Source organism: Epithele typhae (assembly GCF_022376455.1).
Source record: "Epithele typhae strain CBS 203.58 chromosome Unknown BXZ73scaffold_1, whole genome shotgun sequence".
NCBI classification, from domain to species: domain Eukaryota; kingdom Fungi; phylum Basidiomycota; class Agaricomycetes; order Polyporales; family Epitheliaceae; genus Epithele; species Epithele typhae.
The window spans coordinates 288,697-302,968 of record NW_025954192.1 but is presented as its reverse complement, the minus strand read 5'-3'; the positions used below and the strand labels follow the sequence as shown (position 1 = coordinate 302,968).

At 60.4% G+C, this 14,272-nt stretch overlaps 4 protein-coding genes across 4 annotated transcripts; 2 read left to right on the top strand and 2 right to left on the bottom strand.

Moving 5' to 3' along the window:
* Window positions 1–1,066: 1,066 nt before the first annotated feature.
* Window positions 1,067–3,062, bottom strand: BXZ73DRAFT_72778 (cofactor-independent phosphoglycerate mutase; the record flags this gene model as incomplete). The annotated part of the gene is made up of 8 exons (XM_048021789.1): window positions 1,067–1,099; window positions 1,152–1,688; window positions 1,742–1,867; window positions 1,968–2,026; window positions 2,102–2,492; window positions 2,556–2,709; window positions 2,808–2,981; window positions 3,031–3,062. The coding sequence occupies 8 exons, from the start codon at window positions 3,060–3,062 to the stop codon at window positions 1,067–1,069; spliced, it is 1,506 nt and encodes a 501-aa protein (XP_047883598.1).
* A 557-nt stretch (window positions 3,063–3,619) lies between these two features.
* On the top strand, window positions 3,620–5,978 carry BXZ73DRAFT_95392 (uncharacterized protein; the record flags this gene model as incomplete). The annotated part of the gene is made up of 14 exons (XM_048026768.1): window positions 3,620–3,648; window positions 3,770–3,782; window positions 3,836–3,961; window positions 4,017–4,159; window positions 4,211–4,349; window positions 4,402–4,587; window positions 4,797–5,014; window positions 5,068–5,144; window positions 5,202–5,272; window positions 5,335–5,349; window positions 5,405–5,464; window positions 5,523–5,593; window positions 5,680–5,741; window positions 5,794–5,978. The coding sequence occupies 14 exons, from the start codon at window positions 3,620–3,622 to the stop codon at window positions 5,976–5,978; spliced, it is 1,395 nt and encodes a 464-aa protein (XP_047883597.1).
* Window positions 5,979–6,052: 74 nt separating this feature from the next.
* BXZ73DRAFT_95391 (uncharacterized protein) lies at window positions 6,053–7,136 on the top strand (the record flags this gene model as incomplete). Its single annotated transcript, XM_048026767.1, has 5 exons — window positions 6,053–6,231; window positions 6,282–6,430; window positions 6,490–6,590; window positions 6,676–6,809; window positions 6,884–7,136. 5 exons carry the CDS (start codon window positions 6,053–6,055, stop codon window positions 7,134–7,136), a joined length of 816 nt encoding a protein of 271 aa, XP_047883596.1.
* A 2,261-nt stretch (window positions 7,137–9,397) lies between these two features.
* BXZ73DRAFT_37498 (fungal-specific transcription factor domain-containing protein) lies at window positions 9,398–13,040 on the bottom strand (the record flags this gene model as incomplete). Its single annotated transcript, XM_048018019.1, has 10 exons — window positions 9,398–9,543; window positions 9,689–10,283; window positions 10,333–10,452; window positions 10,513–10,739; window positions 10,959–11,083; window positions 11,184–11,333; window positions 11,436–11,530; window positions 11,610–12,145; window positions 12,199–12,413; window positions 12,583–13,040. 10 exons carry the CDS (start codon window positions 13,038–13,040, stop codon window positions 9,398–9,400), a joined length of 2,667 nt encoding a protein of 888 aa, XP_047883595.1.
* Between the last annotated feature and the right edge of the window lie 1,232 nt (window positions 13,041–14,272).

Sequence of the window (14,272 nt, the reverse complement as noted above, 5' to 3'; positions counted from 1 at the left end):
GGGGCCTGCACATGGTCGCCCGGCCGCAACATGCACCACGCGGACAGATCGCGGGGAGACAGCAGGCTTCGATCCATCGAGGCTCAGTGAAACGCGATCTAGCGGTTGCGAAACAACGCCGCTGACGCAGCCCCGGACGTTGGTTCGAAGGCCTGAATTCAGTCTTTCAGAGACCTGGCTTCACACCCTGCGAAAGCGCCCGGCAGCGACCCACGCCAGGACGGATCTGCGCACGCCAGCTGCTGCGCTCTCCGCCATCTTTCGTCGTGGTGGTCGATGGACAGGCTCCGAGCGCGAAAAGCCCCTCCGTGCGATCGCGTCGACGTCGCGCCCGCGCCCGAGGCCAGACGACATTGCAAGGCCCTCTGCCCGTAGGCCCACGAACCTCGTCTCGCGCGGAGAATGGACGCCGGGAGGTGGCTACTTTGACTGGCACTGACTGATGGCGGGCGAGGACATTGAAGCTGTCGTCGGCCCTGGACGGCGCATCGATCGTCAATAACTTCCCCGCCCTCGCTCCCCGCCCCGGCCCCGCGCCCGCCCGTGGGGCAGACTCTCCGAGACTGTGCGGCGTGCACAGCGATGCGCTCGACCGGACTTCGAAGTTCGCAGGGCCGAGGCCACAGTTCCCACGCTAGGACGAGTATGACCGCGGAGATGTCTCCATCTGATCCTTCTCTCGTCGTCATTGCCACAGCCACAGACGTGTCCCTTCGACGTCGCGCCCACGTGACCGGTCCGATCTTCCGACCCAAATGTCTTCGCCCTATGTACTTACACCCATCCACCGCGGGCCTAGGCCTTGACCGTGAACATTTGAACCACCCCGGCGCTCGTCCACAGAGTGGGCCCAACGTCTTCCAAACCTTTGTTGGTCCTCAGCGTGGACGGCCACGCCTAGCTGGGTTACCAAAACGCACATAAGGGTGACAAAAATAAAGGGAACTCGAGCGCGGTTTCGTGGACGGACTTCTAACGCATTGCGCGGCATGGGTACATGTTCTATTTGCTGGGAGATTCCTCTATATCGTAGCACGCTCCTATTCAACTTCTCTGGTATACTCCTTCAAGCCTTCGCGAGCAGCGAGCGCCCCGTCATCTCTGCAAGACCAGGTTAGTAAGCAGCCAGCAACCAACGGGTACCCACGCACCTTCCGGCTTCGGGAGCCCCATGATATCCAGCACCGTCGCGCGACGTCGCACAGAGCGCCCTCCTCCTCTTCCCCGTCCTTCTTATCTTCCGCGAACGACAGCACCTTCGGGTCCCCCGTCATGATGAACGGCACCGGGTTCGTCGTGTGCGCCGTGTGAGGTGCGCCCGTCTCCGGGTTCACCATCTGCTCCGCGTTCCCGTGGTCGGCGGTGACGAGAAGGATGTAGCCCGCCTCCTCGCACGCCTTGTACACGATCCCCACCGCCTCGTCCGTGAAGCCGATCGCCTCCACCGCCGCGTCGTACACACCCGTGTGGCCGACCATGTCCGGGGGTGCGAAGTTGCACATCACGAACTCGTGCGTGCCCGCCTTGACGACCTCGGCGACCTTCTCCGCCACGCTCTTGACAGACATCTTGGGCTCCTTGTCGTACGTCGCGACCTTGGGCGATGGGATCATGTGCCGTTCCTCGTCCTCGAACTGCTTCTCGACCCCGCCGTTGAAGAAGAACGTCACGTGGGCGTACTTCTCTGTCTCTGTAGACCGAGGAGTTAGTGCGGGAGGGGACCGAAATAGCCTTTGCTTACCAGCGAGTGCGCCTGCTTCACGCCTTGCTTCGCCAACCACTCGGCGAGAACGTTGGTCATCGCCTGAGGAGGGAACGCGACTTTGAACGGGAACTCAGAGTTGTACCGCGACATGGTGGTGATGTGCTGTCACAGTCGCGTCGGCATCGAGAATACGAAGAGAAACAGCGAACTCACGAGGTCTTTGGAATCTCAACCTCCATGGGCTTGTCGGGAGACCAAACACGGACGCGATTTCGCGCATACGGTCCGAGCGGTAGTTGAAGAAGAAGAGGGTGTCGCCGTCTGCGGAAATCGTGTCAATGTGCGCAACGGTGAAAGGTGGACGTGGAAGGACATTGGGGGTGACAGAGAACGCACCTTTAATCCTGCCCGCGTCACCGTTGACGATGATGGGCTTCAAGAATTCGTCCGTCTCATCCTTCGCATACTTCTCCTCGATCGCCTTCACAGGGTCCTCACATACATCGCCCTTGCCCTGGACGAGACCGTCGACCGCGATCTTGATACGCTCCCACCGCTTGTCACGATCCATGGCATAGTACCGGCCCACGATAGTGGCGACGGCACCGAACTTCTCCTTGTCGATGAACGCCAAGAGATCCTTCATGTAGCCGGCAGCGGACCTCGGCGCAGTGTCGCGTCCATCGCCGAAGAAGTGGATGTAGACCTCCTTGAGGCCGACCTCCTTCGCGGCCTCGAGGAGGGCGTAGAGGTGTGTGATGTGGGAGTGGACGCCGCCGTCAGAGATCTGAGTTTGCGCATCGAGAGGGTGAGCGAAGGCGTGGAAAGTGCGTCGCAAGGGAAGACGCACGAGGCCGAGGAGATGGAGACGGCCGTTTCCCTGCTTGGCATGCTCAAAGCTCTCGAGGATGACCTCGTTCTTGTGGAACTGGCGCTTCTTGATGGAGACATCAATGCGGACGATATCCTGCCAGACAATGCGTCCAGCACCGATGTTGAGGTGTCTGCGCGAGCGCGACGAATGAGCGGGGTGCGGGGATACGCGGCGTGGAGAGCGGAAGAGGGTGGATGTATGCGCCGATAGAGGGATGGAGTAGCTTACCCAACTTCGGAGTTGCCCATAAGGCCGTCACTGAGACCGACAGCGAGACCATGGGCGGCGAGCTTGCGGACACTGTGGTCAGCGGCGATGGTGTCCATGTTGGTCGTAGTACCAGCGTCGATGGCGTCGCCTTTCATGCCCTTCTCGGGCGCGATGCCCCAGCCATCGTGGACGCTATGGAATACAGTGAGGACGCGTTGGTCGGAGAGAGAAGAGGACGGACATGAGGCAGACTTTGTTCTTGATGTCGACCATGGCGGAGTGAGCGAAGGAGCGGGCGCGGGCTGGAAGCTCGGACGAGAGCAGGCCTCGTCTTGGCTTCGAAATCGCGCGACGATCGTGCTCAATCTAATCTAATCTTGCCCTCGGCTGTCTGGCATCCGCCGAGTCTCGCTCTCTTCGAGTTCTCCACCACGGCCATCAGTCTCCGCAGGTGCGTCTACGCCCAGCGCAACAAGGGGAGCGTTTCAAGATTTCTCCTCATCGTTCACAATCTTCGCGGAGGAATACCGCGCCTCAGTTCATCCAGTTTCCGTCGCTGCCTCCAACATGACAACCAGTAGTAGTCGCCAAGTAGTCGCAGCCAACTCGCATCCCAGAACTGTCCGTAACGCTTTGTGCTCCCTGACAGCTGCACAAAAAATCTTACTGCAGCCAAAAGACATATCCCAGTGCGCGCTCGAGTATCTTCGCCTGCGAGCCGCAATGTTGAACGCGCTAACACGCCACTGCTTTGTTCTTCCTTAGCGGTTGACAGCCCGGTGCGCCCCCTCTGCCACTCGGCGGAACAACGCACGGACGCTTTCCGCACGATGTGTCACTACCTTATACCATCCCTCTCGTAAACCTCGACTCAAGCCCATGCTTTAAACTCGCCCCGATGTCGGGGTTGCGATCCCCCAATCCCCGTCGGAGTTGAATCTCCTATCCCGCCGCTCCGCTCCGCATCTCTCCTTAACCAGGCTGCCGGTCATGGTAAGTACTCTCTATGGCAACGCTACTCATGAACTAACGCACACATCGTACAGCCCTCTTCTACTTTGAGCGCCACGGTGTCTGCTCTGCGTCTCGCTAGCGAGATCGCAGACCCTATTCCTGTCCCTGGCCTCTCGGTCGCTCTTACTACGGCGCTTAAGATCGCAGAATTGGCCCAGGTGCGCCTATCTCTCACATTTTTACCGCTTCACAACATATGGACACATGTCACAGGACGTGGATAACGCGCGGGACGCATGTCGAACTCTAGCGGAGCATGTCGCTCGCCTAGTGGTCGTCGTGCACGAGCGTCTGGACGCCCAGCGCAAGTCCTCAGAGCTTCACTACGACTCCGAACACATAGAGACGCTTTTGATGTAAGCCATGCGTCTCCGATTTTGAATCGTACTCATACTTGACTGTGACAGCGCGCTGACGGAGGTGGAGGGACTCATGAAGCGACGCATGAAGATGGGCATTCTGCGGCGTTTTGTGAAAACTCCCCAGCTCAAGAAGGACGTCTCGGAGGCTCAGACAAAGGTCGATAATGCTTACAACGTCTTCCAGGTAAGCATCCTTTTCCCCTCCATAGGCCGTCTCTCATCCTCGGCGGATTCAGGTGGAATCAGCCATCAACAACTTCCACGAAGTCGCGCTCCTGAGTGTGAGACAGGTCCAGCTCCTTCGGCACGCACAAGATGCGGAACGCACTCAAGAAGCCGTGTTTGCGCGCTTGAGTGACTATGACAGTAAGCTTGACAAGATCATGCAGAAGGCGGGGACGAACCCCAACTACGATGGCGTTGTGAGTGTGGTCTTTCCATACACACCCTCTTGTGCCCTATGGGCGCCCTCCGAGGCCCGAGGACAGACATCGTGCATGCGCTGAACGATGGAATCTGGACGCTCTTCTCGCTTGTTGCTGGTTTATACCAGGGTGGGGGCGATTTGGCCCCGTTAACTGACCCAGTGGTGTATACCATCCTTGATTGAGTGCTGATCATCGTCTCACAGATGCGACTCTACGGACGAGACGAGCTAGAGCTGATCGAAGACCTCGGCCCCGATCCCAAATCTAACGAGGAGCCACATGCAGGATCGTCGGACGATAGCACGACGACATCCCGTTTCGTGGCCAGGGTTCTACAGACGGGGCGTAATGTCACCGTAAGACGGTTTACGAGGCCGGATAACACGTTCAGCAACGCCGTCGGCGTGGCAAAGAAGATCTGGTGGGTTCTGCATTTCATGCGTTCGCCAAATTTCTGTGCTCAATGTCGTCCAGGCACCCCAACATTGTATCTGCCATCGGATATTCTCGCGAGGACCCTACCAATGCATTCATCGTAGATGCAGGAGCTTGTGCGTGTCCGCCAACCGGACCTCGCACGCCGGGGCAGCAGTGCTGACGACATGTAGACTCACGAACATTCGATGTATTCACGCAATCACTACGAGGCTACGACAAGCAGATGTGGACAAAGAAATTTGTGGGTTCTCGTCTTTGCGTGATGACTCTTTTAGTGACTGATTTCTTCCCCTACTCCGACAGACAAGACAACTTGTCGTAAGGCTGACATATCGCGCTGTAGTGAGCCATTTCTGAGCATCAATATCCACAGTCGGCGTTGGTCTATTTGAAGGGCTTTAGCGCATCGCTCCAATGGACGCCAGACGAAGATGTGAGTCTACTTTGGGGCGCTCTCGCTCCTTGCTTGACCAGCCTGACCACCTTTTCAGATGCGTCCAATTAACGCAGACAAGGACCTCATGATTGTCCACTCTGGGGAAATGTACAGCTTCTCCTGGATGTATGCGCGTACGACTACACTCAGCTCCCAAACGCTTTGATTCACGACGAAGGGGTGCGAGCAATTTTTCCCTCTGCTTCTTTCAGAGTGGCACTCATGCTTATCCAGATGGTCGAGCTACACGAGTCTGGCCGCGCTACGATCCTGGGTACGCACCCCTCTCTTGTGAACAACAATTCGCCCGAGCTCATTCTCCATAGCGTCGCAAGGTTCACCTTCAGTCGCAACCCCAGCTGCGCAACCCAAATCCTACTCCGCGCTTGCGGAAGAATGGCGCTCCCTCGCGCTCATCGCCGACTACGACAGGGACATCTTCCTCTGGTGGCGCAATCGGGGTTTCCAGCTCCTGGGCAGTGCTTCTCAGTCTCGGAGCAAGGTATATTGAAGGTCTGGCTTCGAAGAGCTTAGAACCCAAATCGGTCTCACGGCGCACGTCAAGGGCCGCGTGTGGTCCACAACATGTCGATCTCGAATCCGATCTTCATCGTCGACCCGCCCGCAGAGGTAGCTTCCTCGAAATCCAGCGCAAGCGTGGCCCCCGCGCCAGTCGTGGAGCACGAATTGGTCATGAGATCGATGCATTCGTACATGAGCAGAAACCCGCGCCGGATGTGTGATGTACCCGTGCGCCTGCGAAAGTAAGCCCACAGTCTGTTTTGGCGGACAGTGACGCTAACGGTTCCGTCAGGTATACCGTGACCGACATGGCCCCCGACTGGGCCCTCAAAACGACCACCACGATGCGCGAGCGTGGCGGGCGGGCCTGCCACGACTGGCTCATGCACCACGCTCCCGACTACTGCCTGACTCCCGAAGATCTGAGCGACCTCGCGATCTGTGCGTCCTCCCCGCGCTCTGCACACTCCACCGCCACCTCTGACCACGCACCCTCCCAGGCCACTCGCTCACCTTCCACACCCGCACCGCGCTCGTGCGCTCGCAGTTCGGCGTGCCCGGCGCGGACACCGCACCGCGCACGCTCTACTTCTACGAGCGCGTGCACGACAACCCACGAAGAGCCTCGACCTCTCCCTGCACTGGCCGTGGGGTTCTGGTCGACGGACCCGGACGACGTCTGGAAGGTGAGCGAGATCGGGCCGGCCAGCAACGTGCACTTCGGGTACCACCCCGGCGTCGGCCGCGGCGTGCTCTTCTACGGGGGCGAGACGCACCGCGACGGCGTCTTCCGCTGGAAGCAGATGCTCGGGCTGAACACGTTCTGATCGAAGTCCGGTGCGTGCGTGCGTCCCTCTCGTGGTGCGAGCGAAAGCTGACTTGTAACGCGGACAGCGTGCAAATACACGCGTTCGGGTTCACCCCGGACGAGTGTCTGGTGCTGCGCGAGATGGCCGCGTGTGCGACAGAGGCCGAGCGCGCGGAATGTCGGTTCGACGAAGACCCCGACGACGATGCGGACGACTGTGCGATGGTGGAGGAGGACGAGCGGTGTGACTCGGACACGGAGTCGACTGCGTCGGGCGAGAGCGGTGTGGAGAGCGGCACGGACACGGACACGGACACGGACACGGACGACGACCCGTAGCTTCTTTCATTCTCATGGTATATCTCAATGCTATCTCATCTCAAAGTCTGAGACCGCTCCTCACTGTGCACATGTCGTGCAAAGCATGCGCTCATACATTCACGCGAAAGTGGTACAGGCAAACTGCCACGTAAGCTGGTCAGACAGTGTTTTCAACACCTGCCATGCTTGATTGGAAGCATGGGTGCCCAAAACCTTTGGGTCCTCTCGCTATCCTTCGACCGGTCCGTCGTACTTGATCTCCATCGGTAGTGTTTGCAGGGTAAGAGCGCAGCGCATCGGCGGCAGGTTGTCGAGGTTGTTTCGCACTCACATCAATTCCTCTTGTTCCGGTATGTTGTCTCGACGATTGTGCGAGTCTAGAAAGGGCCCGGTACAGCGATAATGAGCGCGACCTTCTGTTTTCTCGGACGTACGTGCGAAGCTAGTGTGGAGAGCACAGAGTGGAACACTCCGACTTCAAAAGTATGTGAGACGAAGGGGTGAGCTGTACAACCGCCTAGGCTGGTTGTGGTTGTGGTCGCAGTGGTTCAGCATGCGCCCCCGCGCTGTTGCAAGCCGCGTGGATTGCATTGATGGACTTTGCAGTAGTGAGGTCTCGTTTGGAGTCCGTTCCGCGCCCGCTAACCACCCTGTTTACAGCACGAGCAAGACACGAACAGGCAGTCACTTCGGTGACGGTGAGCACCATGCCGCGCATCAATCGCGAGGTTTGTCGTATCGCTTGTGCTGTATTCCGATCGGCGATGGCGCTGGGATCCCGCGCGTGGAGTTCAAGCGCGGGAGGCTGGCAGGCGAATGAAGGGCGCCGCATCAACCTCCACGCGCGCGGGTACGGGCGCTCCCGGACCCCGCCAGCACGCGACTCCGGGCGACTCCTCACAAGATCTGAGTCCGAATCCCGATGGCGCCGACATCCCTGTCGGCTTTGGAACCTCGCAAGATTCATCCGGTGCGCATGGCCCGCCAAGTGTTTTCTCCTCGTGCGTCCGCGACGTCGCCGCTGTGGAGCGCACGATGATCGAGGCTATCAAGAAAGTGCCGCCTCCTCCCACTGATCATGCATCATGCACATGCGCGCGGTCCCTCTCGTCTCCAAAAGCTTCCTGAAAATTTTTACATAGACGAGACGGGGGCGGACACGCCAAGCCCTGCAGGTCTCCGCTGCACCCCGCCGAATGCGACGCTTCACTTGGCGCATGCTCGGCCGGAGGCAACAACGAGCACGGGCCATCGCACCGGCGGCCACCCTATTGAACCCCGCGCGGGGCCCACCTCGAAGTCCGGGATCGCTTTTTCAATCTGCCGGCCGTTGTGCGAAAACGGCGGCTGTGAGGTTACGGCGACGGCCCCGATGGTCCGAAATGCCCGACCGCCCAGGGTGCACACTGCACAAGGCGGCCCTGCACGATTTTACGCGGCAGAAGAGCTTGGGCAGCGCTGCTCGAGCATCGAGGACCTCATGTCGTCGTGCCTGCCGTGCTTGCTCGCCGCTCAGCGCTCCGAAGCCAGTCGCTGAGCGGCTGCGTCGCCCACACGGCGCTGTGATCCCAACGTAAGGCGCATGGGAGGTGCGGGGAAGCACCTTTCGATGACGTCGTCTCGGCGGCCGCTTTCGAAGTCGGCCGAGACGTCAGTCGGACGTACTCTCTGCAGTCGGATGGGGCCAAGAGCGAGAACGGATGGAAATGGCCAATAGGGTGGACGGAGAGCTTGAGGGAATTAGTGTAACAGGCGCGGTGGCGAGGGGAGTCTACTACATATGTGAGACCTTAATGTTACGAGACTAATAACTGACACGGTGCGTAATCAGGATAGCGAGGCGACAACTAGTACTACGACGGAGCGAAGCGGATAGTAAAGGGTGGATACGGGGGTAAAACAGAAAACGCGGAGTTCAGCGTGGGAGCAGCTCGACGAGAGTCTCGTTGCGGCGACAGTGGCCAACGTAGGCAAGCACGTACGGCGAGTCGTATGATAGCAAGTGTCCGTCCGTACGTGCACGGCGAATTATAGGGTAAGGTAGACGTGACGGACGACGGCGCCGAGCAGCCGCGGTCCCAAGTACAGTACCAGGGGGGCAGACGCACGGCGAGACGATGAGCTCATCCCACTACTTCCTTCCCTTCTTCCCCCTCTGTCCTCGCGGTCGTCCGCGGACGCGTGACCGCCCTTCTGCCGCCGCGGCGCCCTGCCCGACTCCCACCGGTGCGCCCTCCACGCGCGGGCGCGGACCCGTTGTCGCAGGCGGCCGCGCTGCTTCACATGTGGTCTCCGGGCCCGGGAAAAAAACGTCCCTGCTGCTCCTGCGGCGAGCAGTGCTCGCCGCCCATGGGCAAGTCCCCGCGGCCCTGGAAGCCGCCGCCGTTCATCGGCCCGAAGCGCGAGAAGAACGTGTCCCACTGGCCTGGAAGTGGGGTCCACCGTTAGCGTGCGGCTCATTCTCTGCCGGTGACAGTGTAAAGAAGGGGCGGCGAGAGACACATGGGAGAAGCGAAAACCGAAGAAGGGAACAAGGGCGCGGGGATCTAGGACAATGGTCGACGACGCACCCCAATCGAACATGGCGCCCGGGATGCCCTCGAGGAAATTGACGTCCGCCATTGTGCTCTGCTCGAGCACGTTGCCTTGCAGCGGCTGATCGAGCACATTGATCACCTGCACATTTCCTGGCGGCAACGCAAACTGGTCGTTCAACATCGGGTTCATGTTCGGGAAGCCCAGCTGCGTGAAGTTGACCATCGGTGGCTGTTGGCCCTGCATCGACTGGTTCTGCTGTGGTTGGTGCTGCGTCTGCTGCTGCAGTTGTTGCTGTTGCTGTTGCTTTTGCTGTTGCTGTTGCTGTTGCTGCTGCTGTTGTTGTTGACGTTGCTGCAGGCGCATTGAGCTCTCCCCACCTCCTTGAACACTGCTGCCTTCGGCTTTGATCAGTGTACCCTCGGGCAGCTTGGTGAGCAACTCGCTGTCTTGGACAGGCCCTTTAGCAATGAACACGCCGCCGCCAGGGCGAGTGCTGTCCTTCTGGAAGCTCAGCGCCGACAGCTGTGACTTGCCCTTGACGCCTCCCGTCGGGTTCAGTGCTGGTTGGACACCGAGTACTAGCGGCGCCTGCGTTGCTTCGTACAAGAGCGTGATAATTTCCGCCGTCTGCGAGACACGTCAGTCAGGCTCTTGCGAAAGATACAGACCGGCTCACCTTCCGTCGGGAGGACATGTGCTCTGGCGAGTGTGCTGCCTCCCACCTGCGGATACAGTCTCGGAGCTTCTTGAGCTTGACTTGAGCTTCCGGATCTTGTCGGCGAGCGTAGGTGTGATACTGCGATGCGCTGGGTCAGTACATGCTCGTGTCGGCCGCCCAACGAGAGTAATAACGCACCTGCACCAGCGCACAACTTGTCGCGCAGTAGGCGACCAACATCCAGACGTCGTACATGGTCTCGTGCGCGTCGAGCCAGTCAATCGCATCGCTCGTCATCTGCACGAGTCCGGTCCATTTCCCGACGGTGAGTGAGAACTTGAGGTGCTCAGGACAGGAGTACGAGATGCGCATGAACACACGCCAGAACATCATGTTCACCGTTGTGTAGAACATGTACAACAGTCCTGGATGGGTGTACGTCGGTCAGTGTCTGCGAAACCAGCGTGGTATGATAGTTGACCCTCCGGTCGGCATCACAGCTTGTCCGGCTGGTGGAGAGGAGGGGATAAAGTGTCACTAGCGGCAAGGCCCGGTGTGAACGGCGACCGACAGCGTCCCTCGCCCCCTCGCTGCATTGTGCCGACGAACCCACCGGCCATTTCGCACAGAAGAACAGAACGTACCAGCGATCTTGGGAGTCTCAGGACCACGGTACTGCAGCTCCGGCGGCAGATGCTCTTTCCATGCTTCGAGGTCGGCCAAAAGAGCGTACAGCTCCTCGTCGTTGGTTGAGTTCAGTCCCGCAGGTCTGCCGGCCGAGGATCAAGTCGATCGTCAGAATTGTCGGTCAGACACACACTTCGCTGCCATGGCGGCTGGCGGAGCCGGAGCAAGGGGTGCGGACTCACGTATAAATGGTCTTCTGGACACGACCGAGGAGGACACTCAACCGGACCAGTTCGTCCAGGTACAAGTCGTTCGGGTCGCCCGAGGATGGCAGCCGCGCGTCGCAGTCGCGAATGTCGATCATGTGCGGGTGCCCGAACGTCAGGCTGATCCTACGCACAACCCAACAGGTAAGTCGTGGTCTTAAAAGTCGCCCCCGTCTGCCCGTAGAGGACAGGAGGCAAGGCGAGGGCGCAGACAGACGGAGGACATACCACCGGTCGCTGATCACGCAAACACCCCACAGCCTTCTGCGCATCTCAATGTTCAATTTCACGGACTCGGCTCTATGCAGGCCCAAGTCTTGTGCCTGGAGGGAGCCGGAGCGCATGCAATAAATCACCATGTAAGCAAGACTGTTCAACCAACAAAACCAATGAATCGCCCACCATTCGGATCGCACAGCCGAGCCGTACCCACAGCGCCGATAAAGCGTTGGGCACGTACTGTGAGTGACAGTCGCCGACCATCGCAAGGATGAGCAGCGACTGGACATTTACAATTGACGCCGTGGAGAGAACGTCCTCGGCCTTGATCAGACTGTTCACAGTGTATCGTATGGACTCGAACACCTGCTGCGACACGTCTCGTCGTGTGGCCGCGACAAGGCATATTGAGTACAAGAGAATCGGAGGTGGAGGGTTGTTTTCGATGAACTCTTCTCGGGTGACGACAGGAAGCATAGGCGCGACATCGGCAAAGTAGGAGTTAACCAGCCGCTCGACCACGTCGCGTTCTATCCGCAGGTCGATCGGTTTTGGTAGCGCCAGTTGAAGCTCGCCCTGCTCGGGCTCATGCACCCTGATGACGCCGTCCCCGTCCGCACTCAGGTCCCATGAGTGATGATATCGCAGGTCGTACGCTTCGTACGTCCGCGATGAGACCAATGGGTGGGAGTGTAGCATGTGCGCAGCAGAAGTCGGGCCTGCCAAGCGTCAGCCACCCAATCAACCGCCAGAGCTCAAAGGCTGCACTCACCGAATACTCGGATGTCCCCGGTCTTTGGGTGGTCGGCCTGAGGAGAGGAGGTGCTCCGCTCGTCCTTTTCTCTCTCAGCCGCCGCCGCCGTTTCCTCTTCGATTTTCTTCTTCTTGAACCGCGTCTCCGTGATGGGGAGGAAGAAGGTGCATTCAAAGGAATATTGCTTACAATGCTGGCATACCGGGGGATCAGCATCCACCAGGATGTCGCATCTGAGAGCGGGGTTATACCCAAGTCAGCCGGTCCCCACGTCAAGGTCGGAGGAGAGTGAGAGAGGAAGAGAGAGGGGAATTGGCGGTGTGGGGTCAAGGAGGGTAGGGAGGTGTAGATGTATGCGGGATGAATACGCGCAGGTGCGAGGAGAAAGGCCGGGAAACGTACCTAATTTTCCTGGAGCGACAGCTATCGCACGCGCGCTGGGTCTTTGTGCGCTTCTTGCTTTCTGCGATTGCGGCGGCGGAGGGCTGGGTGCCGTGCTGGACGTCCGCGCCTGAATCTGCACCTTCTTCGTCAGACGCTTTGCTGTTAACACCGTCGGGGGCGTACTTCCTTTTCCGTTTGCCAGTGGAGGGCGCGGGCGCAGCGGACGCGCTTTGGCTGGACTCGGGGTGGCCGCCGGGCGCTTGGTACACCATCATCCCGGGGGGATAGTGTGCGTAGGGGGCGTAGCCGTAGGGCTGGTGAGGGACAGCGTAGGGATACTGGGGGTGCGCTGGGACGTTCGGAGTGACATTAGCACTCTGGCCATTCGCTGGGGAGCCGGTGGTGGGGGGCTGGTGGAAAGGGGACGGGGAGGAGGGATATGGGCTACCATTGATGGGGTACGACGGGTTGCTCATCGGGGCGGAGTAGCTGGCGGGGGCCGGAGTGGAGGAAGACGGGCCAGGGTAGGGCTGGAGGTGAGCGGTGTAGCGAGCAGAGGACTGCTGCAGAGGCTGATCGCGTACGTTTGAGATGCGCGAAGCTTTAGGGAAGGGAGGCACGTAACAGGAGCCAGTTAGTTCGGAGGCGCCATCTGATTAGAAAACAGGGTGACGCACTGCGGGAGTCGGACGCCGGGGGCGGGGACTGTGTGCTCGGGGACGGGGGGTGGTGCGCCGCACCCGGGGGCGGTTGGGGGTCGAGCGGCGGCTTGGGGGCGGGGCCGGACTTGGGCTTGCGCTGCCGGGGGGTCTTGGACGGCGCGGGAGCGGACTTGCGGGAGGAGGGGGTGGGAACCGCGGAGGGCTGAGCGTTCGCTCGGGGCGGGTTTTGGTCCATTCTTCCGGGGGTGGCGAGAGGACGAGGAGTGATATTACGCTCTCTGCGTGCAGCTGCCGTCTGGCGCCCCGAACTTGGCACTCGCGCGATGCAGGCGCCGGGAGCGGGCGAACGCGTGCTGCTCGCCGGCCTCTTTGTCCTCCGCGCGTCCGCGGGCGTCGGGGGTGGCGTGGGCGGGCTGGGGACGGCGCGCGCGGCGGGGGTTCCTGTCTGTCCGCTAGCCGCGGTGAGGGAGGTGGACGAGGACGGACGGTGCCCAAAAGCGCGCCCCGCCCCGCTCTCCCCGTGCCGACGTGCCGAATTCAATCTCCGCACTGGGTGCCACCGCCACATGCGGAATGCCCCCCAAGCGCCCTCGGCCCGGCCCCCGCTCCTCCGCCGCCAGACCTCCCGCCTCCTCGCGAGCTTCCGGGAGATGCGCTCGTCGTCGCCCGTTGACGATGCGCGTCCCGACACGCTGCATACCGCGCCCCTGCGCGCGGCGGGACGCTTGCGGGTTGCTTGCGGGGGCCGCTGTGGCGAGGGCGGAGAGGCGCGTCAGGCAGAAAGTGCTTGCGTCACCGTCGCGTGTGGGTTCCCGATCGCCTCGCAGCGCGCCTTCCGCGCTCGTCCATCCCCACCGCCCTGGCGCAGCTGCCAGAGGCCAAGCCCGCCTGGGTCACAGTCCAAGTCCGGGACCATGCTGCACGTCGCCCCAGCCGCTGTCGGGGTTTGTGCTCTTCTCAGCACCCCAGATCTGTCCGTTCTCACCGCATTGCCCTGGTTCACACCCTTGTTCCGAGTGCGAGCATCGTTCGTGATCGTGCCTTGT